Source organism: Prenolepis imparis, unplaced genomic scaffold, assembly GCF_030444845.1.
Source record: "Prenolepis imparis isolate NDT839.2.m4 unplaced genomic scaffold, iyPreImpa1.0 SCAF_4, whole genome shotgun sequence".
In the NCBI taxonomy this organism is placed as follows: Eukaryota; Metazoa; Arthropoda; class Insecta; order Hymenoptera; family Formicidae; genus Prenolepis; species Prenolepis imparis.
Window position 1 is genome coordinate 12,903,047 of NW_028141162.1, and position 27,991 is coordinate 12,931,037.

The following is a 27,991-nucleotide window of genomic DNA, read 5'->3' on the forward strand; positions in this document are numbered from 1 at the left end:
ATTTTTAATATTAAAAATTTATTGCTTGTATACTTCGATAGTACATTGTATTATATATATAAAAGTTATATGCAAACAATGAAATATATTATTCGAGTTTTAAGTAGTAAACATATTATTTGTAATATTATTTATAACATTTTTAATTTTTATAACATATTTTTATTTTCAAATTTTATTAGCAAATTAACGATTTAATTATCTGATTTCTGTCAAAAAATGTTAATCAAATTTAAACAAATTTTATATAAAAATATCATTTTTTTTTATATAAAATCGAGAAATGGCGCGCGCGTAGCGCGCGCTTGTGTTGTTCTAGTAAATATAAATTTTGCAGTTTAACGTACCTTGATTTCTCTCTCTTCCGGAATACATGCAGAGAAACACGCCTTTTATTATATATAAGGTAATCATATATATATTCAATAAATTAATATATATACAGCGTTTCAATTAATATACATTGAATACAACTGTACAATTAATACGAATAAATAATATATGAAAAAGTACGTATATATATATATATATATATATATATATATATATATATATATATATATGCATATACAACATGTGTTAAAAATCTAACATTATATTACATTACATTAATTTTATTTATCGAAATACTTTTACATTGAATCCTAACTAAATTATTTCATGTTATTTGTGCGAGTATATAATGTTTTCGTATAATTCTTTAACCTGAGAAAAATACTTTGACCATCTGTGTCGATAAAATAAATACATTACACAAGCGATATCGATTTTCATTAGTTTTACAAAAATAAAAATTTAATATTTAAAATATGTAATACAACATTATTTTCAAAATTCAGTATCTCTAAATTACTATATATGTATATCTAATATGGGGAAAGGATGTTACTGTTCGCTGCGTTTTAATTACGCCACTACCGCATATCAGTCCTCGTTGAGAAACACAATTCTCATATTGTGTTTTGCATAATATACTCACCAACAATTCTAATCAACGTTACATATAAGAACAAAATTATTGCGACGCTATATTATCTATTTATCAAGCAAACTAAAAGATATCGCTATAATTACGTTAAAAAAAAGAGGAATAAGAAACGAATTTTGGTGTAGCTGAAAAAATGTAGATTACACGGGTTATAAATATTAAAATTCCAAATTTTTTAATTAGTCACCCATGCTCCGCAAGTTTCATCTAGCTGCTTAATCTGTCGTTGTAGGTATGGCGGTCGTGAAGAGGACGGAGGTAGACGTCATCGAAGCCGCGATCGCCTCCAAGTCTTCCTTGGACAGGTTCTTCGTGAGCCAAGTGTCGATCACCGGCACGTTCTCCTCGTTCCACTTGGTCTCCTGTCTAATGATCCTGAGCGCCTTTTTGATGATGGCATCCGCCGACTCGAATTCATTCTGATGGTCCATGTAGAGCTGGCTGACCCTGTCGTAGCCCTCCTGCGTGTTGAACGACGACGTCGCAAAGTTGACAATGCCATCCCAGAGGTAAGTCTTGTTCTCGAATCGTTCCTTCACGGTGTACCAATGCTCGTTCAGGAAATTAAACAGAGTTTTATAGCCGTTTGCGCTACCGGTTAACATACTGAAGATCAGATGAATGTCCGCGTCCGTGAAGTTCTCGTTCTGATCTAGCACGGCCACTTGCAACAACCTGAGGTGTGATTGATCGGCATCGATATCGCAGCAGATATGAAAATAAAGCGATATTTTTTTAAATTTATTATATCGACACATTTATGCGAGATATGATAAAATTGTCTTTTTTTTCTTAAAAAAAATTGCGGTTTCAAGCCGCCTTTTTCATTTAATTTTTTTTAAGAATCAAACTTTTAAATTATGTTCGCTTTGTCTAAAAGCGTTCAAGTTTGTCGGAAATGACAGGACAAAGGAGGAACAGGATATTCGAGAAAATTTAATTACCTTCCCTGCATTTAATTACTCTCTCGATTATTGTAAGAAATGAAGGGAGAAATGAGAGCTGGAGTCAAATGGTATTTCATAACTATACTGACCTTTCGATCTTATTCGCATCCTTCGGACATCCGGCAAGAGTCTTTAGTAAGTAAGTGCGCTCGTTCTGCTTTCTTGCCAAGCTGGTCTTCGGGAAATTTATGACGCGCTGCAATCCAAACTCCCATTCCTCATTGGTGCCCCATTTAAACACCGGGCACAGGAATTTATTCGCGACCCTGTAAAATATAATTTTTCGCGCAAGTGTTATACGTTGTTCGTTTATCAATAAAACGTTTGATTCTCTTATTCTCGTTGTCAAAAATAAAATTATTATGTGAACTAAAGTCGTTTAGTACATGTATCAGTTTTTTTTTTAGTAAATCATGTTATATGATATACTGACGGATTTCCTTTGTCCGGTTCCTCATCGGTCAACCATTTCTTGAATTGATCCCTAGCTTCCTTAACGCAAGGTTCGTATCCAGCTCGGCATAGGAAATTCTTCATAAGACCACGCATGTGAGTTTTCCAGGAGGGTTCGTCAGGTTGCGAGTTTTCGCCAAGTTCCAAGTAAAGAGGCTTCAGCAAACTTCGAATGTAGGCCTGATTAAATGTATTTTTTTAATTACTAGAACAACACAAGCGCGCACTACGTGCGTGCCATTCCTTTTAATACTTTAAATTTGATTAATATTTTTGACAGTTATCAGCTGATTTCTGTCAAAAATTTTAATCGAGTTTAAAGAATATTATAACATATTATTTAAAATATATTATTATTTTAATTTTTATAACATAAATGATAAATGAAAACTACATATTTTATAAAATGGGAAATTTTAAAACAAGGTGACAAAAAGAAGAATAAATAAAAAAACGAGGCAACTAATTAATATTAATAATTCACATTTTACGTATTTTTATGCTAATGCTAATATTTTTATGCTAATATTTACTAAATTTATTACATAGACATTAATGTATAAAGTATATGACAGTAATATGGATCGGCAAACGATATTTAATATTGACTGCATCTCTTCTAAATTAAGTTGCTTAACGCCAACATTTAATATTAATTATGTCTACTGCAAATTTTGTTATTTAACGCTAATATTTGATTTTAATTAGACCTATTTATTTTTGCTTTTAATTAGACTCATTTAATGGGGTGGTATTTAATATAGATAAATCCACGCGGCGGTTAACTCGGTTAAAGTTTACTTGCCTCGAATTTCAAATACACGTCCAATCCCTCGATTCGTCGACCAACATGATGAATCATCGTGAACACCGGTTCCCAAACCACATGGCTCTTTTCCTCCTTTAGGAAGAGAGTCACATTCATGGCAATGCTAAAGCACAATTCGCCGGCGTACGCCAAGTTCCATGCGTCGTGCAGCAGCTTCGCTCTCGTTAACGGGGGTATCTTCTCCCGGTCTGGTCCTTGCAGATAATGCGACAACATCTTCCAGTTGCAGGAGTCATAGTTTACCGGAAACATTCCTGCAAAGAGATCATTTTGTATGCTTCCTCACGTAACATGCACGCGATATCCGCGAATATCTCGGGTTTGATCTATAATAAATTTCTCTCGAATGTTCAGCGATTTTTATACACAATATTCGAGTAACAATTATAGATTTAACAGCATATTTCGTTAAAACGTGTACAAAAATTTAATAATTTTACATAATCACATATAATTAAAATTTGTGAAATGAAAATCTTTTTCTAAAAACATTTGCCTACCTATCTCTTCGGGATTAACAATGATAAAATTATCTTTGCTGGTGATGTCTGTAATAGTTAAATTCTTCGGCTCAGTTTCCTTTTTCAACCACACGGTCGGTGTAGTATTATGGAAATTCAGATTATTCTCAGCCTGCATCACAATTGGGATGTCCCACTGATACGATACTTTTGCTGTCGATTGTGGCGGTATGTCTCTCAGATAGACTTTCTGAAAACGCGAACAAAGAATTCGAATCTTATTATTTCGAAAAAATAATGTTATATTATTTTATTATATTTTCATTTATTAGACGTACATTATTTATGTAAATGATTACGTCTAAAATAAAGTATCAAAAGAATTAACAAATATTAGTTAGAGATAGAAATTAAAAAATGTACAATATGCTAAATACATCTATTGTAAGAAGTTAGTTAAATTAAATTGACAGATTCTGGTTATCCATGAGTTATTAAAAATCTGGAATTACACATTTCGCTGAATAAAACGCGTGCATACAAATTACACGTGGAATTACGATTTCTTGTAATCAATTTATGTATTTCCATAAGAGCGAGATGTGCAAATATTGCGTAATACGTGTTTGCACACCAGTTCTTGATTTTATATTATTGCTTTTTTTCAAAACTATGTGGTTATATAATATATGTTACTTCAGGGTATAAATAATATTTTACTTATATTATATTACTTCTTAATATGTTTCTTTGTATGCGCTATATAAACGACACATCCTTTTGAGGCATGACGTTGCGTTTAATAATTGATTTAATAATTGCAGCTATTTATATAATAAAAAATATATTTTTTAGTATTATTTATATTTTTATATCTATTATATCTTATTATATATCTTATTATTTTTATTTGATATTATATTATTTTTTTATTCTTAGCACACACACACACGTACGTATATTACATTCTCATCTAAAAAACTTTTAAGACGTGTCTTTATATTACGTCTTAAAAATTTTTTAAGGGACAATGTGTAATGTACGAGTACGTATATGTATACGTATATGTATTATACAGAATGTGTATATTAGTGTGTGTTTGATATCTCACTTTTACATAATTTTTTATGCAGGAGCATTTAGCATGCTATGTATTCTAAAATCAACATTATTACTTCTTAGTTTCGCGTATTTCTGTTTGTTGATTCTCGCTACCGAAGTACATATGTAACTTCCGTTAGCGAGGAATGCCTTAATCGTGAGTAAATAGCACGCACGTGGTCATCTTCGTCATTTTATCCGTGTGAAAATCGTATCTTTGCCTTCTCTCGCGCGTCGTATGTCCTTGCGAGGAAATAACACTTTTGTTTAACTTACCTGACTGAGATTAATTTTTCCAGTTTCGTAATCGCGAATGACCATGACCAACGGCACTCTGTCCCGGTTGATCCATGACGCGGCGATGCCGTTGATGGTCAGACCTGACGGCAGATTGTTCGTTTCGTTCGCCACGTCGTTCAGGTAAGTGAAGATATCGTTGGCGAAGAAGGTTCTGCGGTCTCTAAACACGAAAGATGCGATTTTGCGATATGTAAAATCTGCGATTATTCTAATTATCGACAAAAGTAGCCGAGAAGCAGTGCGTATATATAGATAGATAACAAATTTTACTGTTCACAATTTTTATCTATTCGCAAATTTTATTTATACGTAAGAATTTATTCCTGAGGATGCGTATTGTAGAAATAATTCGTCTCTTTACGTAAAAAACTTTATAAGTAAAAGTTAGTTAAAGAGAGAATCTGCTTCCCGACTAATTAATGAAGGCAATTACTACTCTTTCGACTGCTGATGGAAGAAATTTCTCACGCTCTTCTGGAACAGTTCGTGACCAAGGGTGTAATTAAACATTCGGAAAACCAACTCGGCTGAAAAATCCGAAAGAATGAATAATTAATTTCAAAGATTTGTAAATTGCTTGAATATTTAATTTTATTTGAATTGTATATTGAATAATTGTACACTTGAAATTACTTGAAATTATTTCCTTTTTTTATGCTGTGTTCATATAACATTTAAAATATTCTCTTGAATATTATCTCTCTCTCACGAGTAATATAAATTATAATGTACTTTTATTTGCTATTTATGTCCATAGAAGAATTCTAAATTATAGGGTAATTTATCTTGATTACCTTTCGTCCATGTTGCTTCGTGTCTAATTCCGGCTACTCTAGAGAAAGGCGCCGTCTGCGCAAATTCATAATACAAAGAATACAATACTGTCATTGGCCATTTTCCTTCCATTTCGTCCGGACTAAGCTGTCAAGTGTAATATTTTAATATTATATTTTTATTTTTTTTGCAAACTAATTATCACAATTTTATTATAAAAAATAAATTTAATTTATTATTAAAGATAAAATTAATTATTCGCTAACATTCTACTCTGTTTATAATATTTTCTAGTATAAATTTTCTTTCAATGTTTTTAATTATAACAGGTTGGCATTGTTAAAATGAAGAATAAAATGAAAGAGAAATAAATAACTCACATCAAGTGTTGCCATAGATGCTAAGAACGAATTAAGAGCTTTGTTAACTGGCGCATCATTTTTACGATATGGAGTGACAGATTGACCAATCCATTGATAGAGAAGTTCGTAAGCAGTGGTCCACACTAGAGAACTTCTGAGTTCACTTTCCCTGAAAATAAATATTTATTTCATATATGAGCGTCAGAAAAATATGAGATTATTCTTACTTGAAGAACATGAGACCCCAATTGTCAGAAGCTTTAGAAGTGCTATACATGGGAATCGCCATCACGTCCAATTTGGGTAAACAGAAAGAGCTATTGAAATATTTTTGCAAATAATTAACGATGTCTACGACTTTATCGGGAACGTTAACCAACGACTCCATGAACTCCTTGCGGCCCCAAACTTTCACTTTCAATTTCCGTCCGTCCACTTCATTTACTTCCGTTACCGGTTCAATGTCTTGTAGGTCCGATATTACGAGAGCCAGTTGATTCGTCGACATTTTCGGTGTCTCTTCAAATTCTTCCTCGATCTTCGCTTTGTCGGTTACATCACGTCGGAAACTTTAGAGAAAAAAAAGCATTAAAATACATGGTATCAGAGAACAATTTGTGGCTTAATACAAAACTTAAAACTAATAATTTTTAAAATCCTTTTTAAATAAATAAATATCTCTTTATATCTAGAGACAATTGATTCCGACATGATATTCTCAAAATCGAAAGATTTGATTTTAACATTTTTGCTATACTTACACCGATGGTGTATTTGTGCGTGCCTTTAGATCTTTAGGATACAACACTCTCAATTTGAAAGTCGCTTTATAGGGCGGTTCATCCATGCAGGGGAACATTTTCTGCGCGTTATCTAATTGTAAATAAGTGGCGATGAAGGGGCTGAAATAAAAGAAAATTAAAATTTAAGATTTAAAAAAGAAAAATTTCATTACTACAATTTTCATTACAACAATTTTCTTTCTACATCGAAATTCTAATAAATTTTTTAATATTATACAAAGCATTTCGGGATTATTTTAAACTTTTGTAAGATTGAAAAAAACGACACATATACTGTATTTTAGAGAAAAATTTGTGGCAGATCATTACTTATTGAAAATGTGGAAAATTTTAAAGCATTTGTATTGCTTTGTATTGCTAAAAAAATAATACAGATATTGTTATACTTACTGCTTTCGGCCTTCGGAATCCATATACGCGCTTTTGTAGAGGCCAGTGGTTTCATTAGTCGTGAGATTTCCATTGTACGTGATGTCCACTTCGCAGGCACTTCCATTCTTCAGCATTTGTTCTAAATGGATGATATACCAGGATTTCGGTCTTTGACGTTCCGTCCTTGCAATATTGACGTCCATCGGTGCGCCCTTCCCTCTTTATCGCAAACACGACACAGACGATAAAAATTTTATTACAATTTCAAAATTTATGAGATGATAAATTTTGATTATAATAATATACAGCCGATTAAAATTATTATTATAAGAATTACATTATATACTGTGAAAGCTTGACTTTAATAAAAAAGGTTGAGGCTTTGTTGAGCTTTGTGAAGTATTTTATTCGCTTACGCTTCATCGGGCGCCAGTCGAATCATCCTGATATTGACGTGCGAAATCTCAAGATTTTGATGAACGTTTAGAGTTATTCTATCGCTGGTGTCAGACCAGGTGAGATTGATCTTGACGCGACCGTTGAATTGATCGCTCTCGATGAAGGGCACCTTGATGTCCAAGTAGTAATTGGTCGGCGTAACTTCGTTTGGTAATCTGTATCGACGCATCTTCGAGTAGTAAACATCGTTCAGATCTATACTACGCTTCCACCGGTCCTATAGGATGTCAAATTTTTTAATATTCTGACGATTGAATTATTGTGATTATATATGATATTTTTTAATTTATGGGTACTATACTTTAACATCCTTGACGTTTTGTGAAAGACCGGGTAGTATCCCCGACAGTAGAACAAGCCCTGTGAGCAGCGTTGCCCACATCATGGTTAGAGAGTAAACCTGGATCATTGTTGACATTTAATAAAAAGTTATTAAAATGTATACCTGTTTATAACAAATATATATTGAATTTTAAGTAAACTTGATATGAAATCAACTAAAGATTTCACATGCATAATACAGTAATCTAATTTATTTTGTTGAAGATCTTGATAAAATTAATTTTACTGCTGAGAATAATTTAGATTTACATAATTAAATTACAATAGCGCTGACATACTTGAAATAAATTGAAAATGAATAGAGAATGGAGTCAATTAAAAGCGTAACAATGCAGCTGAATCCATTTGTTTTAGGAATTCGATAAAATTAATTTCAATGTTGAGTAAACTGAGTTTAAAATTCTAGAAAAAATTAAATAGTTGTCACATCTTTCACTTAGATCTGTACCAATCTTAATAAAATTTTATACCGTCGATTTCACACAAGTATATAGATTCTTTACGGGAGGAATTTACGTCGCGTTACGGAAACTTATTGTTTTAATCAGTCCCGAATGCTTACGATGTTATCCTTGTGACGGGCGTGCACGTCTGAGGGACGCAGAGGACGATCTGTCAGCGACACGCGACTACGGTTCACCAAGAACCAATTCAGATGTCACCACGCCGCCGCACGGGTTGACCTTGATACCCTCTTCAAGAAGGGACGGCTTACCCTGGGAAGGAGGATATTCCGATACAACCGTATGACAGCGTAGCCGTGTGCGAACTGTGAAGCGCTTCCTCGTAATCTGATGGTCGTCAAAAAGCGACGGAAACATGCGGAAAAACGCATGACGTGACTACGTCGCGTCGGGGAGTCGGGTCCACTTAGGGCAAATCGGCGGATCGTCATCCAATTATCCAATTTGGCGATCGCGGCCGCCGTCGCGCTGAAGGGGAAGCTTAATCGCAACGAGTCAATCCGGACGCGGCCAAGAGGCAACGACGTCAACGGCCAATCTACGATCGACCGTTGCTGCCGATCAATGGAGAACAAAGTGTCTCGTACACCCGCTTGCCCAATGTCCCCTAGGACCTTGGCGCCATTGTGCTCCTCTTTAGACTCTCTGTGTCATTGCGTCGCTATCGCCGGGAACACGTGCCGTCCATTTGCGTGCCCGATGTTCCTGGTACCGATCCCGGACCAAGCCCAATATGCACTTGGACCGTACGACAACATCCCCATATCGCCTCAATTGGATTTGATGAGGTGTTTTGTTCGCGAGTTTCTCTCGCGCAATAACTGGGTCACTTCTAAGCTGCTCCAGGCAATCGAGAACGCGACTGCTACGATTTCGAAACAATGTTATCTAACTAACTACTTTACAGATTCTTTAGAGAAATGAACAGAAAAATTTGGAGAACATTTTTCATCCAATGTTGCTATTGTAAATTAAAAATCCGTTGAAAAAGATAATTTGATCTTGCTATTTATATAGATACTGTCAAATAACTTTTCTTCATACATTTAATTTTAATTTCTTCAATCTCTTCTTCTTCCTCTAATTAGAAGTATCATTTTAGTTCGTCAAGATCAAGGAGAAAGAGAATTCATCGCTCTTGTTCTAATGCAGTATTATCACGCGAGATTTTGTTCCACGTGTCACGACGAAGAAAAGAGAAGGCTATAAGGCGAGCAAAAAAAGTTCCGATAACAGGTCTAATCACGAATTATGGCAGAAGCGCATAAGAATAAGAAGCGGAACGAATGGTTGCGAACGCCGCGCGGTGCTGACGAACCAACAGCATAGTGGGGGCACCCACGAGTGCTTCTCGGCCAACATCCGCATCGCAAGGTAGAACAGCTAATTGCAGTTGTACCTGCGTCACCTGTACGCCGTCGCGATCGCGAATTCATTTCCGCGTCGAAAAAAGTGCTCGATTTCCAATCACTCCTTCGTGATCATCCTTTTTCAAGAATAACTTCTTCAAGTTTGAAAGATGCGGCGAGGATCCGTCAGTAGTTGGCAGACCTATGGACAGCGAAATTGTAAGTGATGACAGCTGTTTTTCTGTCAGCCTACATTAATTCTATGGTTTCTAGCTTCCGTTTAAAAGAATTTAAAATAATCTAAAATACGGTTTTTTAAATTAAAAAATAAGAATATTTTCCAATTCTTTTCTTACAAATTAAAATCTTACTTTAAACTTAAAAAAAATATAATGATATTATCTTAAAAAAGAGAGAGAAAATATGTAAACGAAAATATGAAAACGTACGCATGACATGTTTAATAGTTTCCGATGACTATTATCATTCCATTCCATTGATAAAATACGTCGCTGTTACTACAATTATTTTGTCATTGCAATATTAGTTACGCTAATTAGACATAGATATTCAAGAAAAAGATCTTTCTGGTTTTTTATTGAAGCATCTTTATTTTAGATTCGTATTCGAGAATCGCTACTGAAAAGAACATTTGATAAGTCTACTCGAGTCGATGATGCCTGTTTTATGTCGATCTGCAAGTATCAAATTGATATATCGACGAATGCGCCCGTACATGATTCAGCAATTAATTTAATTTTAATCGGTAAATCGAATCGTTGGAGTTAGTCAATCGCCAATTACAGTAGTTATAATCGTTGTTCCACTCGAAAGGCATCCTGCCTTTCGCGCGAGAATTTGAGAGAATATATTGCAGATGATTACACAAAGCTTACGAGAATTTAATTTACCTTTTATTTATTTATTTAGTACACTTTCTTAGGTTTATTTTTTGGTTTTACATTTCTCCAATTAATTTTATAGATACTTTTCCAGAATTGCTAAATGTTAATGACAGCTTCTCTGATGTTTAACTTAAAAAAAGTATAATCTTTAGAATTTAAGTAATTAAGCTAGTTGTTCAATTGAATAATCAATTTGGAAATCATATTGAATTTTGTAGATATATATGTTACTGTCAAACAACTCAGCGCATTAATCATATCAAGGCAAATTTATAGACGCTTTATGAATGATTGCAAAAACAAAAAAGCTATCTCAGGACGTGATTTTTTAAAAATATGCACGTACACGTAAAAGCGTTGTCACATCAATTTTGAGTGTTTAGTTGGAATTCCTCCGACATTTTAATTATGTTGTTACTGATATTATCTGTTCGCTGCGTATATACGCAACTTGAAAATTACATCAGACCACTTGTGATATTCTCGTTAATACTGATTTTGTTGTGTAAATTTTTGTCAATAGCTTTGCACGAGAAAAAGTTTAATTATATTAAAGATCAAACTAAAGTTTGTAATAGTATTTTACGTGTAGAGTGAAGTAACATGACCATCTAAATTTAAATGGACGATACGAGTATAAAATGCTACTTGATTTAATTAATTATTCATTTAATTAATTTAGTCAATTTTAGAATTGCATTAACGATAAATAATTGATTGAAATTTCATCAAAAAATCCAAGTTTAATTCCTAATAGTTTGGTATATATTTAAGTTTCTCACTCTCAATAGCATTTTTCTTCTGGTATATTTTTCTTTCTTAAACAAGATATTGACGTCTGTTTATGTGACAATCATGTGTGCATGGTATAACAAGGAGCATGACTTCACATGATTTTGAAAATCGCTACGACGAAGCATATGATAGAATTAGCGAGCAAACTAAGCAGAATAAAGATATTATCAGTCATAGATCTGCGGACAGTTATAATTCTTAGTGTCAGGTAATTTAAAAAAAATATCTCAACATCTAGGCATCTTCCGGCGCATTCTACTCGCTTCGAATGCATCTCAATTTTTAGATCTAATTGAGAAAGTACAATCTTGGGGATGCAATCTTGGGGATAAAATCTCTCCTATACATTTCCAATATAATCTATAAATATTATTTAAAATCGATTACACATAGATCAAAATTATGCTTAACATATTTTTTGAATTTTATTTTTTGTTATTTTGTTTGATTTTTACCATAGCATTTGATGAGATGTAATATATGTAGTATATTTTTTTAATAATACTCTTTATTATATTCTTGTTATAAAAATATTTCTCTTAAGCCGCTAAAATCAACGTAGAGTGTCGCAGCTAATGCCGATACGAGCGTTATCGGTGAGGCGATTATGCGAATGCTGGACTTGATATATAGTCAGCGAATAATGCACGAGGTAGGACCTTGAAGCCGTCTCTTGCCGCATTTACAAGCGTGCTCCGCGCGGGGCTATCGCGGATTCCTGCATCACGGGGAACCAATTTTGTTGACGTCATCTGCGTGCACTTCGCGCTTCTAACGCGTTGCACTACTAATACGAAATTCGTTGCAGTGCAATGATGACTGATCGCGATTTCTTTCGAAGCTTACAACATCTCGAGTAAGTCGAGAGAGAGAGAGTTCCAACTTACCTATTTGCAAACTTTCCTATAATTTCCACAATCCTCCGTAATTGTGTTTTAAAATTCTATGATCTAATCGATTGATTAGACATGAAAATTACTGGTATCAACAGCTTGTCGCATTTGTAAGGGAATAAATGTCTATTGAGATTGAAAGATGCTGAAAAGAATTTAATATGCAACAGAGAAAAAAAAGAAAATTTCGCTCCTTCAAAGTCATAAACACATTAATAATATAAAATTTCCTTTCACATATTTTTATAAATATCTTTTGATTTCCTTTTTTCTATTTCTTCAAAATTCTTTGTGTTATATCTCATTGTATCTCTCTTCTTCTCTATTAGATTCTTTAAAAATTTTAATATTTTTCTTTATGTGAATCAGCATTTGTAATATTTTTAAATGTCTTAATTTTTGATGAAAAAATCTCTTGAATAAAAAAATTCCATACCATAAGAATTTTTAAAATCTCTTTCTTCTTTATGTACCTGCACAGAAGAAGAATATTAATTTTTTTGTAATCTTTTTAATTTAATTCAATTAAAGAGAGAGAAACAAAATGTTTTGTTATTTGGGATCTTATTACTATTATTATATATTATTACTATTATTGACAGCTGATATTTATAATGTGCTAAATGACCCGCATCATCGAGTACTGGTGATCAAAACGTTACGGTCAATAAAAGAAGAACAATTGGTATCAATATTAAATGCGATGATTTTTTTCAGATCATGTATTTAATATTTTCAGCCGACTGCATGATGGAAACGTATTCCGGTAATACCGCACTGGCTTCACCCACCGAGGAAATTACTCACCAACGGAAGGGCGGCTGGTTTTTAACATACAAGAAAATAATTTCCTTTATAGTCCTGATTGTAATTGTTATAATCGTCGCCGGTCTAATCGGGTGGAACATCGGCACGATGCCCAAAACGAGAGTGCGTATGATTCGTTATACCAAATGACGCAAATTAAAATTATATGCCATTGTTGACAATTTAATATTTAGTATAATTGACGAGCAAAATATTTTATTGTATCCATTTTTAAATATTTCTGTGTGGGAAAATAAAAATGTGAAATGTGCAAAACAGCGCAAATTTTCTGACATTATATAACTTGAAATTACTTCTTCATTCAGGACTATATAAAAGAGATCATTAAGCATAAGAAATTGTATTATCTGTGTGTAGAAAGATGGTGATAACAATAGAATCAGGTCGGTGAAAATAATCTTATTATCTGAAAATTTTGATTAATGCCTCGGCGCTGTTTTGCAGATTCGCAGATTTAATGTGAATGATCTACTTCGCGCACTGATAATTTTTTCTCAAATTTTTCCGCGCGTTCTGTGTTAATTAGATATACGATCCATTAGCCCTCATTGAGGGCGAGACGGAGGAAGGCGATGTCATTGTCGTCTCGATATCGCCTTTCGTTCATCCCTTGAGATACGATCTCGAATTGACTCCGCCGAGCGACGTCAACGCGACGTTGAATCTGAAAGGACGAGTCATTATCAAATTTCGCGTCGATGGCACACCATCCTTAAGCAAATTGTCTCTCAATGCGAGGAACATCACGGCAACACGATACAAGTTGTCGCTCATAGAAGAGAACAATGCGCGGGCAAAAAGAAGACGTAGGAGACGCGCCGAGGACAATAAAGGCAATCAGGAGGTCGCGAACTCCGGTATTTACTTCAGAGACGTCACATACATCTTTCATTTTAGAGATATCTTTCATATTTTTTAAAATTAGTTTGTTTAAATTAGTCTATTTTAAATTTCTATTTCATTGGATGCAATAGAAATAATATTTCAACTGTAGTATTAATATGAGAGAGATGAGTGATATGCTAATTAATTTTGCAAAAACAATTTTGTTAAAACTATTTAATTTTTGTACGTTTTTATTAATATTATGTTAAATGCTTAATCTTTTTCTAATAATTTTTTGCCAAGTGCAAACGTTATGTTGCGAGCTGTCACGAGCTAGATACACGTTTGTCAAATTTTAATCGTTACTACTGTGACTTGTGTCTTCTTTCATTTGTATTATAATCTATAATACGAATATAATTAAGATGTAACGGGTTAACGTATACGTTAACAAAGCAAATTCTTGATAGCGAAATATGCGCGATAAAACAATCATTAGTAGCTTACAGCTGTGTCAATATCTGACATAATAGCGTGCAGATGATTACATAACATTCACGATAAATTTTAAAAATTAAAAGAAAAAAGAATTCACATTATTTTTACTGTTTTAAACATTATGTAATTAATCTGATTTTTCTCTCATCAGTTTGTATGAAAAACTTAAAAATTATAATAGCACGTGATTATAATTTAGATAAAAATAAATTCGCGCGTAAAAATTGTATATTTAACCCTAAGAAAAATTTACTCTTGATCGATTGTCTAACTGTACAATGATCTATTAACGCAGGCAATGAAACGACGACTCCTCTCACAAACGTGACATCTTCTCAATTGGAAAATCAGGAAACAACGCGGAACGAAGTTACCGAGTATCCTTCAGGAAACGTGACCTTCTCCGGCAATGAAACCTCTTCTGTGAAGAACGAGAGCACATCCGTGACCGATGGGCAATCTAGGGAAGCTGCAAATATAACGACGTCTGAGTCGACGACATCTGGACCAGAGACGCCACCCACGATAACTTCCGGTAACGGAAGTGTAGGCGAGGTGGCGATCCAGCGATACGAAGAGGATGCTAATAACGGATTACATGTAATACATCCGGCCGTCGCCATGAGTCCCGGAACGTACAGCTTGGAGATCGATTACGAGATTATGCTTGACGGTAAGGCGATTTACGCGGCAAACTTCGGCGAGTCTGGCGAAGAAAGGTGAGCTTTTCAGTATAATAATAAAGTATCAATTAGCTTAAATTATGCATTAAAATATTTTATTTTAAAAAATATATATATATAAATATTTCTTCAACTATAATATCACGTAATGTGTGTTCTCATTTTATATATTTTACATGTGTTTTCTTTTTTAAAAATTTAAGAAAGCGTTCGCTCTCTCGACAAATAAAAAGGTAAATTTTTAAATAATTTCATCTGCTTTAGTAGAAAATCTGCTTAAACATATGCTTTAATAGATCGTTAATCGGGACGCGATTGAAGCCTTTGGGAGCATCACGTCTTCTGCCGGTTTTCGATGACGTGAATCTCAAGGCTATCTTCTCGGTGTCTGTAGTACGTCCGCCCGGAGCGAGGGTCCTTTCGAACATGCCTCTCAATATCTCGAGGAACACGTGCGTAATTCATGCTGTATTAATTGCAGCTGTGTCAATGTTTGCGTACTTAAAAGTTATATTAGTTTGAAAATAGCGAAACCGTCCAGTTTTTCCAACTATGTTCTGTCAAATAAAAATGTAGAATAGAAAATTTACATAACGTAAAAAATAGAAGAGAGTTTTATATCAGGAGGTGATTTTAAAATATGTTTCGCCGGATTTTTTATAATAATATTTCTCATTGTGTGTCGTTATTCTTCTTTCTTTTCTTTTATGAAAAAATAAAATGATCAATCTGCGACTTGTTCTTTTCAAGATCGAACAATCAGGTGATTGACACTTTCGACGATACCCCGTTACTAGCACCTTACAATTTGGCCTTCGTAATGGGCGAGGTTGAATCGTTAAGCGAAACAAAAGCGGAGCCCGATAAAACGACAGTAACTTTCTGGGGCGATCCAAAGAGACGATCACGAGGGCTATACCTTTATGACAAACTCAACCAAACTGTTATACATTTAAACGACATGTTCTCGTTGTCTTATCCGCTATCAAAATTAGATATCATCGCGTTACCACCACGGATCGTTGATAACGCCGGAAGCTTGGGATTAATATCGATGAAGTAAGCGAGATCGTAATACTATTTTTTATCTATCAGAAAAAAATAATTAGATTATATAAAATTAAATTAATAAAAAATTAAAAGGTGTTTTTCTGGTATAAATCAGCTTCAGGAAGATTATAAATTTTTATTTCTTGAATTAATTTTAAACGAATTTTGGATTAAAAAGATATTTAAGAGATTAATTTAAGAGATCTCTGGTATCATACAGATATTTTTAAGTTAAAAAAAAGATTTGGTAATGGAATAAAATTTTATCTATTTGTTTTAAAATTTGACAGAAAATACTATTAAGATAATTTTTCAAAAGTAAACAATTTAACAATTTTACATTTAAAAAAATCTGATCTAAATTGCAAACGATAATATATTATATTGTTAGACTTAATTCATCATATTCATACAATTGTTCTACGCACGATGCCCTGCTGCACATCGATTTAAATTGTTTTCAAGGCAATCGCTCTTCTACGCCGCGGATCGATCTCCCATGGTCACGAAGACAGACGCGTTAAGCGCTCTGATAAGCCTGATAGGAGAACAATGGTTGGGCGGTGTCGTGAACGTGAAGAACTGGACGGACGTTTGGCTCCTAGAAGGCTCTACACTTCATTTGCGACATGCAATGATTCAGAAGGCACATAATTTCTGATATTTATTAACTTTCAATGCACACACATTGAAATAAAATATTTGAATGTTGATTCTCACTTCTTAAATTAATTTTATTGTTTTACTGATTTCTTGTTCTAAGATATTAAAGCATATTGCAAATTTTATATTACTTTTTTATGTAAGAAATTAAGAGTCAGATGTGTATTTTATTGTATTAAGTTGTGTGTATTTTTGAAGTTAATTTGATATTAAATTCTGAATCAATTATTCTTTTTAAGAAAATAAAATAAATGAGAGATTAAATAAAAAAAATTAGTTTGCATGCTCACAAAATTGCGAAGTTTGTAATGCAAAATTTACATATTTTTAAAATGAAATTTTAGGTCTTTATATAGAAATGATTTAATTTAAATTAAAATTTTCTATATAACACATTTGTTATTTCATGTTAATTTATCTATAATGGAGATCTTTTATTTCCTTATAATTTCAGTATATAATTTCTTATACCTTTTCGAAATAATCGACTTACATCTGATTAAGATGTCCAGATAAAAACAGCATCATTCCTTGTCGAACAAAAGAAAAAGATTCTCATGAGATTCTATTTTCAGATAGACTTGTCACTTGACTCCAATCATGCTTTCCTTGCCGACATTCAATGGGATGCTATGGAAGAAGATGGTTATAGCGTTTCAAGACCGTTGCAATCGAATGTCAATCCCGCTCATCTGGACTTCTCGGACGACAATGCTCGACATAAGAAAGGTAAAAATGTCTATCAAACCGATTGTTTTTTTATTGAGTAACAATGCTTATAATACTTTTAAATATTTTTCTGATATATATATATTGTTGTAAGTATTATTAACTTTTAATATCAATTTAATATCAATTGTACTTGGAAATGCAACTGACTATTTGAACAATATAATGTTTGCATAAATAAATAAATTTGCATAAATAAAATATTTAAATATTCTCACAAATATAAAAAAATACATTTACATTATTATGTATTTAAGCACATTACGTGATACTTTATATGCAAATAACATTTATCTTTGGAAATTTATTTTGAGATCCTCGACGTATCTTTCGATGCAAAAATAAATTTTAAAATACGACACACTTGTCGCCTCTCTAATATTATGTCATTAATTAAATTTGATAAATATTATTGACCTCTTTAAAAATATGCGAATACAGCTTGTCGAATAGCCTCAGCTTTATTTAAAAGGCAGTATCGAATATACACACACTCTCGTCGAATATTGCATAATATGAATTCTGCATTCTGACTGCTTCTTGTAGGTGCATGCTTGATTCGCATGTTGCACGGCGTGATAAACGATACAGTCTTTAGGAACGGCTACCGGAAATTCGTAGAGAGGTGGTGGGTATATATCACATTATCTTGTCGATTTTATCTTTCGACCGGCCATTGTCGTTCGTTTATCAATCGCGATCCGCGCGTTTAAATCACTCGTGCGTCCGCGTGATTCAATCGTCGAAACCATAATTGATGCGTTTTACAGCGAGTTATCCCATCGGCTTTATGATAATGTCAACCATTGAATGTCACGAGTTGCCGATCATTATTCCTCCATGCTTCTTTGCCGTGGTTGTTACATAAGTGGAGCCATCATCGATATATTTCGTTGCCATTGAATCGCAAAATATATAATATTGATGCGCGTAAATAGCGGATGCATCAGTAATGCATAATACGATGCTTCAATTTTCGTCGTAAATGCATTATGTGAAATGTTAGAGACGTTAAAATTTATATAAATTAATATCCTTTTTTTAGGAATTACTCGACAGTAAGCATCGATGATTTTTGGGAAGCGATGGCGGAAGAAACTGTCGGTTTACCCCTAGAAATTACTCTGTCCGAAACGATGAATTCTTGGACCTCGAATCGTGGATATCCAATCATTAGCGTCACGAGAAATTATAAGGAGGACACTGCTGTTGTTCGACAGGTGCGACTTAAATAATGCGTATCAAATCGTGTGCATTTGTGTCTTTAAAAAAAAGAAATTATAATTTGCGTCACTTTGGGCGCCTTTCGAAATATAAAAATATTTTTATCATCGTCAACTATTGTCGTGCAGCAAAGATTTACGTACGATCAATCGTCATCTGACACTCAACCAACATGGTACGTACCGCTTGACTATATTAACAAAACGAGGAATGATTGGTCATCTCCGACGAAGACGTGGTTACATTCCAAAGCGGAAACTGTGGTACATGATGTTGCTGCTCAAGATTCTTGGGTCGTATTCAATGTGAATAAAACAGGTTGGTTGCAATAAATAATTCTCTTACGAAAATCCATAAAAATTATATGTATCAAATTGTCTTTTTATTAAAATTGACAATACTTACAACGTCTCTTTTCGTTAATTACAAAATTTTATATCCAACTTTTTTGTAGATAACAATCTATGTGAAAATGAAATATGAATCATAATTATAATTTTACTCTGTTTAAATAAACTTTCTAATAATAAGAGATAAAAGTAAAATTAATTTATTAAGCTGAACACTTACAAATATTTATATAGACTTTGCGTATTTCTTTGATTAGTTTCGATATACATACTTTAATCTACTTCTGGCGCTTTTTTCCAGTTTATATTCTTCTTCTTTGATTGTTCCATATATTAAAAAATAATTTTTATTTTGCATATAAATGATTCATGTCACTGCCGCTCATGTGGAAAATAATTTGCCTAATTATTTATTAACTTTAATATTCTACAATTTAATGAGAAATTGCAAGACGGGGCACCACAATTGCCCATTTTACCGCTGTTAACGCTAACTGCTTTCAAGGTTATTACCGTGTGCATTATGATGAGGAAAATTGGAAGCTCCTGGCGCAGGCCCTCGAGAAAGATCACGAGATCCTTCCGGCTGAAACCAGAGCATCGCTCGTCGACGATGTGCTCGGGCTCGCTGCGGTTGGCTTGACGAAATACGCGACCGCTTTCGACTTTATTAAATATATGCAAATGAAGGAACGACATTACGCTCCTTGGAGTGTCCTGATGCGTCATCTGTTGAAATTGAACGGTCTTCTTTATGAAACGTCGAGCTTCAGTGTCTTTCAGGTAATCTAGTGCATGCCGATGTAGGGATAGCAAAACACTCTAAAAGGATATATTTTTATAATTAATCGTGAGCAAACTATTTATAATTAATGGCCAATTTAGAAAGTTGTCAAGTTTGCAAAATATTCTATAAACATTTTGTTAAAAATATATTGCTACATGTATATAAAGATAAAGATACAATGATATAATCAAAACATAACTTCGACATATATCTAATAAATATGATATTTAATATAATTATAATTTACAATGCACTTATAAAAAATAATAAATAATCCATTATTATTTTTATCAAAACGATAAAGATGATAGCTATAAGTATTCGAAATTTAAACAATTTAAAATTTATGTGAAATTTTTTTAAAGAAAAACTAATAGATTTTGATTAAAAATTATTAGTGGATAGTAATATGATAATGGAATAAATTATTTGCAGGAGTTTACATTGCGATTCACATCAAAGTTATATTCAGACGTAGGATGGAAGATTGATGAAGGATCGGGGTTAACTTTGACCGCCCTTAAGATAGCGTGCGCGTTCGAGAACGCTGAGTGTCTCGAATGGTCCAAAAATCATTTTGTGAAATTAAAGGATCGTTCCGACGCGGACGAAGTGTAAGTTCGATAAAATATTTAATCTTTTATTCGAAATCCGTAAATTCTTCGTGCAACCGTATCGTATATCTCTCAAATGAGGGGGATAACATGTGTGATTCAATTTATAAAGATTTTATATAAAATTTTTTCTTCACAATTCCGTTAGCTGAATGGAATTCTGATCAATGCATAGCAGTTGTACACGTTATACATTCTCCTTCCATAGCCAAATGCTGAATTTTTATTGACATCCATGTTAAAATTATTTTGATGTGTACTCTCGGATCAAATAAAATATTAGCTGTTCTTTTTCCTCTCATACAACAGTTACATCGAAACGCACGTGTCATCCAAACTTCTCATGTATAATGCAGAACATAAATATATTCAGCAACATTTTCAGCAAGATACTTTAATATAAAAAATAAAATTTAATATTAAAATTAATATTAAAGCAGAACAATACAAGCGCGCGTCATTCTTCGACTTTATATAAAACAGAACGATATATTTTTAAACATAATTAATATTTTTTGACAGAAATCAGCTGATAACTGTCAAAAAATATTAATCGAGTTTAAAATACTATAACTTATTATTTAAACATATTATTATTTTAATTTTTATTACATACTATCATTTTAAAATTTAATTAATAAATTAAGGCTTTCATCGGCTGATTTCTGTCAAAAAATATAAATAAAGCGTTAATTTGTTAATTAAATTTTAAAATAATAATATCTTAAAAATATTAAAATAACAATATGTTGTAAATAATATGTTATAATATCTTATCCGCAAAACAGATACGAGCGTGCAAATTCTTTTAATATATATACATAATATAAGTCTGCACCGTATAAGGTCCGTGGCTACAAAATATCGATTTTTAATATTTTTAAAAGAGCCAAAAATTCATCGCTTATTTTTATACAGATACAAGCGTGCAAATTTTTTTATATAATATACATAATAAAATTCTGCGCCGTATAGGGTTTGCGCGGCTACAAAGTAACGATTTTAAAAGATTATTCTAAAAAGAGCCAAAAATTCATCGCTTGTGTTTTTTAATAATACATTGTTTACAGATTATTTTTATACCAAACAAATACAATTATACCTGCAAATTCTTTTATTTAATATATATTATATAAGTACGCGTTGTATAGGGTTTGCGGTTACAAAGTATCACAAGTATTTTTAAATATTCTAATAAGAGCCAAAAATTCATCGCTTGTTTTTTTCAATACAAAACAATGTGCTATTGAAAAAGAGCGATGAATTTTTGGCTCTTTTTAGAATATTAAAAATCGATACTTTGTAGCCACGGATTCCATATTTACGCAGACTTATATTATGTATTAAATAAAAAAATTTGCACGCTTGTATCTGTTTGGTATAAAAGTAATCTGCATACAATGTAATATTGAAAAAGACAAGTGATGAGTTTTTGGCTCTTTGTAGAATATTAAATATCTGTACTTTCTAGCCGCGGACCTTATACGGCGCAAGACTTATATTATGTATATTAAATAAAAGAATTTGCACTCTCATATCTGTTTGATATAAAAATAATCTGCAAACAATGTACTATTGAAAAAAAAGCGATAAATTCTTTTAAAATACTAAAAATCAATACTACAACGCGAATTGAGAGCCATTCAGCATCGCGGAAAGGCAATAAGAATGTCAAAAACATGTCTTTTTTAGAAAGTGAATTAATATTATTATAATTTATTTACATGATCGACAATACTAAACCGCAACACATTCATTATTAACAAAGTAGTAATAAAAAAATGAAATAAAGCGAATAGTTTATGATGACATCTTCGGAATAATTTTGATCTTTCGGATGATATCGGCTAGACTTCGTGGTCCATTTCGGAGATAAAACTTTGATCGTTTCAGCGTACCGGCGTACGCACGCGAAGTGCTATATTGTACGATCGCGAGATACGGCACGCGAAACGAGTGGAATTACTTTGTTGAGAGGGCAAACTCTACAGCGGATCGAGAAGAGAAAAATCGCATTTTATCAGCATTCGCGTGCTTTCAGACGCCGTGGATTTTACAATCGTAAGTATGAATTGAAAACTGATATAGTAAAATTGAGAATATAAACTGTGTAAAATCAAAATTTCTCTTTAGAATAAATTTTAGGAGAGAAATAATTTTTCTAAATTACATTATCTTTTTATTTAATTTAAAGAGTGGATTTTTATTTTATAGAATTATAATTTAAGTTGTATATTTAATGTTGAAAATTAAAAAGACTAAAAAAACAAATAGTGTGAAAATAAAATCTTCATTAAGAAAGATTTTAAATTGATCAAAGAATACTTGAAAGAATATAAACAATTTTCAAATATCTTGCAGAAATATATAAAATTTATTTAGCAAAAGATATTTATGCTCTTCACATTTCTGTATTAATTAAAAAATTTATTTTGCAACACAATTTTAATTATAGAAAAACTCGAGATTGATTCCTCGAAAAAAACATATGCTTGGAGATGTATAATGTGTTAATACTACTTGTTAAGGCTGCTTAGCGAGCTTCTCGAGAGCAAGATCTACAACGAGGACGAGACGCAAAGGATCTTAAGAAGTTTTCCGCAAAATCCAGTTGCTGCGCAACTCGCCTACAAGTTTATGCGAAATAATTGGCAGGCTATCGTCACAAGGTACTTCGCAACTTTCTTATCTCTGACGAACTTATAAGCAGATTATTATGTGCTCTCGTATCTGTTTAGATTCTCGAAATCTCGCCTGATCTTGAAAGCTTTCGCGCTGGCAACGATGAATGGTTTGAGCAGCAAAGAAGATCTGGATGACGTAAATATCGTATAAAAGAAAACAAAAATTTTTTCCGAGCATATTGCAAACTTTGAGCTCACATTTACATTCCATCTTTTTAGTTTCAGACTTTCAGCGAGGATAATCGCGAAAGCATAAAGATCGTGGGATACACCATGGCGATGGTCGAGGCTCATGCTAATTTCGCGCTAAAATGGTTGAAGGAATCCTTGCCGGAAGTGCAGGAATGGCTAACGGCGAACAATGCCACAGAGGTACAGACATGAATATTTGAGAGATATCTTTCCAGGCTGTAACAGGATGAAGGTGACACCCTTATTGGGTACGATTTTATCGATTCACACTTGCATGTGTGTGCTCGGATGCGAAAAGAGAACTGCGAGGACTTTTCTACGACAACAAGTTTTATTTCTCCGTATGCTTTTGTCAAGCATGATTACAAAACCAAGCAACAAGAATCTCGTCCTTATATCGTTTAGCCTTAGAACGACGGTCGTTAGTATAATTAGTGTTTGTAAGTACATATTTAACAAACGATATATATATATATATTATATATAATAATCGTATCTCTAACGATGGTAATTATTATTCCAATGTTTATCGTAAACTCTTCACTCGCGCGCGTCTCCGCTCGTTAATGGCGCTCTATTACTATACGGTACGCTCATTTTATAACACGCTATGTTATCGTTACAATAATCTATCCGTACCGTTGTCCTCACTTCTTTTTAGTCATCTAACTCGTTAAATGCATTAAGTACGGTATATATTCGCAAGCTATCAAACACGCGCGGTTTAAGGGTGGAAGCGATGATTTATCGTCGGATGAGGCTCGGGCCGTCAGAGATTAATCAGCGGCCGATGTTTAATCGAGATCTTAAGCGCACGCGAGGCGCGCCCTCGTATGTCGGTTTTCACGTGTGTCAAAACCCTTCGAGATCTCAAAATCGCACACCCGTATAACGTCGATTTTATATATACCTTATTGGCGATGCGTCTAGCTCGCATCTCACTATGCTATTTAGCGCTAAATGCGATCCTTCTTATTCCACATCCATCGATATGGAGTATATAACAAACACGCGTATTTAACGTTAAATACGATCTCTTTCTGCCTTTTTTTTTCTCTTTCTCTCTCGTCTGTTTTTTTTATCTCTCTTCTTTAGTTAAATACATTTTCACGCTTTACGAGTGATGTTTCAGAAGTAAAGTTAAACATTCGACGGTCGTATTCAACGTTAGATATCGTTGGAAAGTTTTTATTTCATATTTATATTAAACAAAAAATCTCATATTAAATAAGTAAACCTTTTTAGCATTTATATCTCTTAGCGCATTTGGCGCTAAATCCGCATTCATCCGTCTGCAAATAAAAGTTTCTCGATATACACGAGAATTGTTCAAAAGCACGTTTTTATTTCTTTGGACAACGCGCAAAAATACGTTATTCTCCAATCTCTTATTGAAGGGGTTATATTTTATTTAAATGAGGCACATCTATATATATATATATATATATGTATATATATATATTTTTTTTTAACAAAATGCGAATTGATTGCGTGCATGAATATTTCCTCACACTTTCAATACGTCAATCATGATTCAAAAGCGTTCCGTATCTTTTATCCAAATTTTTTAAAATGAATTTCCTGCACAACCTTTCTATCCTTCATTTCCTTCGTTCGATGTAAGTATGTATGTTGTCTTAGTTCATGAATAACCCCTTCAATCAATCGCTTGAAAAAATTTTCGATCGTTTATTGTCTTCATACAATTCACTCAATTTTATCAAACGCATTTATTATATCAGTGTCGCGTGTGAGCGCATTGTCGACATTCTAAAACGATCGCATATATATATATATATATATATATATATATATATATATATATGTATATACATCGGCACGATGGAATATAGATTGTTAGGATATTGTGCGCGACGAACAAACGCGATTTCATCGAATTCTGCGTTTTTTTAATTTTTAAAATTTCGTATTCGTTTCAAACGCGTTACGTCCAAAAGATCCGTTTCCGTTCGTTATGTTTGGTCATGCCTTCCTGCGTGTAGTGTTATTTTTTTTTTCGAATGCGGCTAGTTTCGCTCGATGCATTTAAAGCCGATACCGCGTGCAGTACTTTGTATTTCGGTGTCGAGACTTTGGTTCCACGCTCTTCTCATTGTGACCAAACGGTTAATTAATGGTGCTCGAAATTTCGATAATCCTACATCGAGAGCACCAATTGTGAAAACTGCTATCGGAACTGGGATGACTGAAAGGGATCGCGCGAAAATATACGCTCCATAGGCGCTATATCGCTTGCAAATTTTTTAAGCCTAAATAAAACTATCAATTTTTGACGAAATATTACGAAATAGTTGCCATGTGTTAGGCGAGAGAGTAACATAAAATCGCTTTCACATGGCAAAAATTATGGAAAATAAAAACAGTACCTTTGTCTGCCATACCTTCTCGTGTTTCTCTCATCGAGAAGAAACGTTTTATATTATTGGGATTTTAGTTTTCTTTGTAACGAATTACTTTGATGAATTGCGTGAATTTTACGCGAATAAACTATATTTATGAATTATTTATAGTATCCGAAAAACTCCTATACTTTTGTGAAAATTTCGAATTTTTTCGAATTTTTTTATTCAAACTTTGTCATTACTTTCTGACAAAAAAAGAACTTCTCTGACAGCGTTTTTCAGTTAAATGAAAATTTAATATATCTTTATCTGGATTATATTAATATAAAAAAAAATTAAAATGTTTAAGTGACACGGATGATTATGTTATCCAAGTATTACGATGTCGCTGTTAAAGAGTCCCATGAAATTTTTCGAAAGAATATCTAATCGTCTGAAAATTGTAAAAAAAGGCTCAATCATTATAGCCTTTACTTACTGTTACGATTCGTTATTTACACAGTATATTTACATCTTAATTTATACTGTTAATTGTTTATTATTTAAATGTGCATACACACACTCGCTCTATTTTTCTCTCATTCCTTTTTGACTCGTAATCTAAAATCATCCTAATGATCGAATTTTTCGATCATATCGACGTGATTTTCGCAATCGACGATGAATATTTGTAGGACGTTTTCAATAATAATAGTACAGCTACAAAATAAAATTAAGTTATACGAATGGTGACAAATTGCTAAAAAGATACTAAAAAATTTCTGCTAATAAAAATAGATTGGAAGAAAATAATTGACAGGAGAGAGAAATTTATTTTGTAAAACACAAATTTTTTTTTAATTTGTTAAACATACAGAAACTACACACATATAAATTATTTAACACTTAAATATCAATCACAGTATAACATATAACATATTTGAACAAAAATCTTTTCTAATATTTTTTATAATTTAAAATTGAAATTTTCTGTACTTTGAAAAGTATAGCGGAAATTTCTCCACTATTATCTCAACATTTAACTATTTACTTTAACATTTAATTAAATTTTAAGCAATATGATTTACTATATTTTTGGAAGATTAAGAAATGCAAGATAATTACAAGCATAAAATTAAGATTATTGAAGAATTATTGAAGAAGTTAAAAAATTAAATCGAGAGCTAAAAATGGCTCCTTAATTTTGTCTGTTTATTCAAAATTAAAGCACCGAAATGACTTTTATATGTTTTCGTATGCCATGATGGTTAGATGCCGTCTTTACAACAAAATCGCCGTCGACACGAAAGTCCGTTCGCTGCGCTATTTCAAGTAACAAGTAAATATTCATAGCTCTATTATAGAAAACGTGTGCGTTGTTTTCCTAACGACCTAGTGCGGAATAGATTTGTTTCGCTTCCTCGTAGGAGAATAATCCTTCGAACCTACTATACCTACCTAAATGTACGTCTTTCTATTTCCCTCGAATTTAATGCGTTCGCTGGACGATTTTCAATCAGGTAGCGACCACGTGTATCCTCATCCTCGCACGTGACGTCGTTCGATAATATCCGGCATAGATCGATCGCGGGCGTCGATCAGGAAGAAACAATCGTCCGAGTCTCGAGAAAAAATTATTAAAAATTTTATTCTTCGGTCGATTCGATCGGCGATCGTACGAGGGACGATCGTATGCCGGAAATTGCCTTTTACGATCGACGGCGATCCAAGTAACAGCTTCTAAAAACGCTCGTAAAGTATCGGGCTTGCGTTTTAATGGCAGTAGTAATGGGGAATCGTTATTCCTCGCCGTAATAATATATATGTATATATATATTTACAGTTCCAAGTACTACGGCATTGTACTTAGAACGCGCAAAATTATCCTTTAATTATGACTAAGTTCTAAGAACGTCGGAGAATCG

At 32.9% G+C, this 27,991-nt stretch overlaps 2 protein-coding genes across 3 annotated transcripts; one reads left to right on the forward strand and one right to left on the reverse strand.

Moving 5' to 3' along the window:
• Positions 1 to 1,008: 1,008 nt before the first annotated feature.
• LOC145934840 (aminopeptidase N) lies at positions 1,009 to 8,980 on the reverse strand. Its single transcript, XM_083035634.1, has 15 exons — positions 8,754 to 8,980; positions 8,151 to 8,249; positions 7,807 to 8,066; positions 7,409 to 7,609; positions 6,977 to 7,117; positions 6,443 to 6,784; positions 6,234 to 6,384; positions 5,874 to 6,000; positions 5,516 to 5,606; positions 5,056 to 5,239; positions 3,718 to 3,928; positions 3,194 to 3,471; positions 2,369 to 2,568; positions 2,025 to 2,201; positions 1,009 to 1,663 (listed from the first exon to the last, which is right to left on the reverse strand). The coding sequence occupies exons 2-15, from the start codon at positions 8,232 to 8,234 to the stop codon at positions 1,204 to 1,206; spliced, it is 2,907 nt and encodes a 968-aa protein (XP_082891760.1). The 5' UTR covers positions 8,235 to 8,249; positions 8,754 to 8,980; the 3' UTR covers positions 1,009 to 1,203.
• Positions 8,981 to 9,801: 821 nt separating this feature from the next.
• Positions 9,802 to 25,188, forward strand: LOC145935074 (endoplasmic reticulum aminopeptidase 1). 2 transcript variants are annotated; one of them, XM_083036117.1, is made up of 19 exons: positions 9,802 to 10,223; positions 10,623 to 10,770; positions 13,337 to 13,527; positions 13,952 to 14,282; positions 15,044 to 15,467; positions 15,635 to 15,664; positions 15,728 to 15,883; positions 16,182 to 16,490; positions 16,947 to 17,127; positions 17,720 to 17,873; positions 18,420 to 18,501; positions 18,919 to 19,093; positions 19,226 to 19,415; positions 19,953 to 20,230; positions 20,670 to 20,848; positions 22,742 to 22,909; positions 23,377 to 23,517; positions 23,587 to 23,668; positions 23,752 to 25,188. In XM_083036117.1, the coding sequence occupies exons 1-19, from the start codon at positions 10,209 to 10,211 to the stop codon at positions 23,914 to 23,916; spliced, it is 3,399 nt and encodes a 1,132-aa protein (XP_082892243.1). In that variant the 5' UTR covers positions 9,802 to 10,208; the 3' UTR covers positions 23,917 to 25,188. The 2 variants fall into 2 exon arrangements, with proteins under 2 accessions (XP_082892243.1, XP_082892245.1); XM_083036119.1 differs by lacking the exons at positions 10,623 to 10,770; positions 15,635 to 15,664 and having other exon boundaries at positions 9,807 to 10,223.
• Positions 25,189 to 27,991: the final 2,803 nt, after the last annotated feature.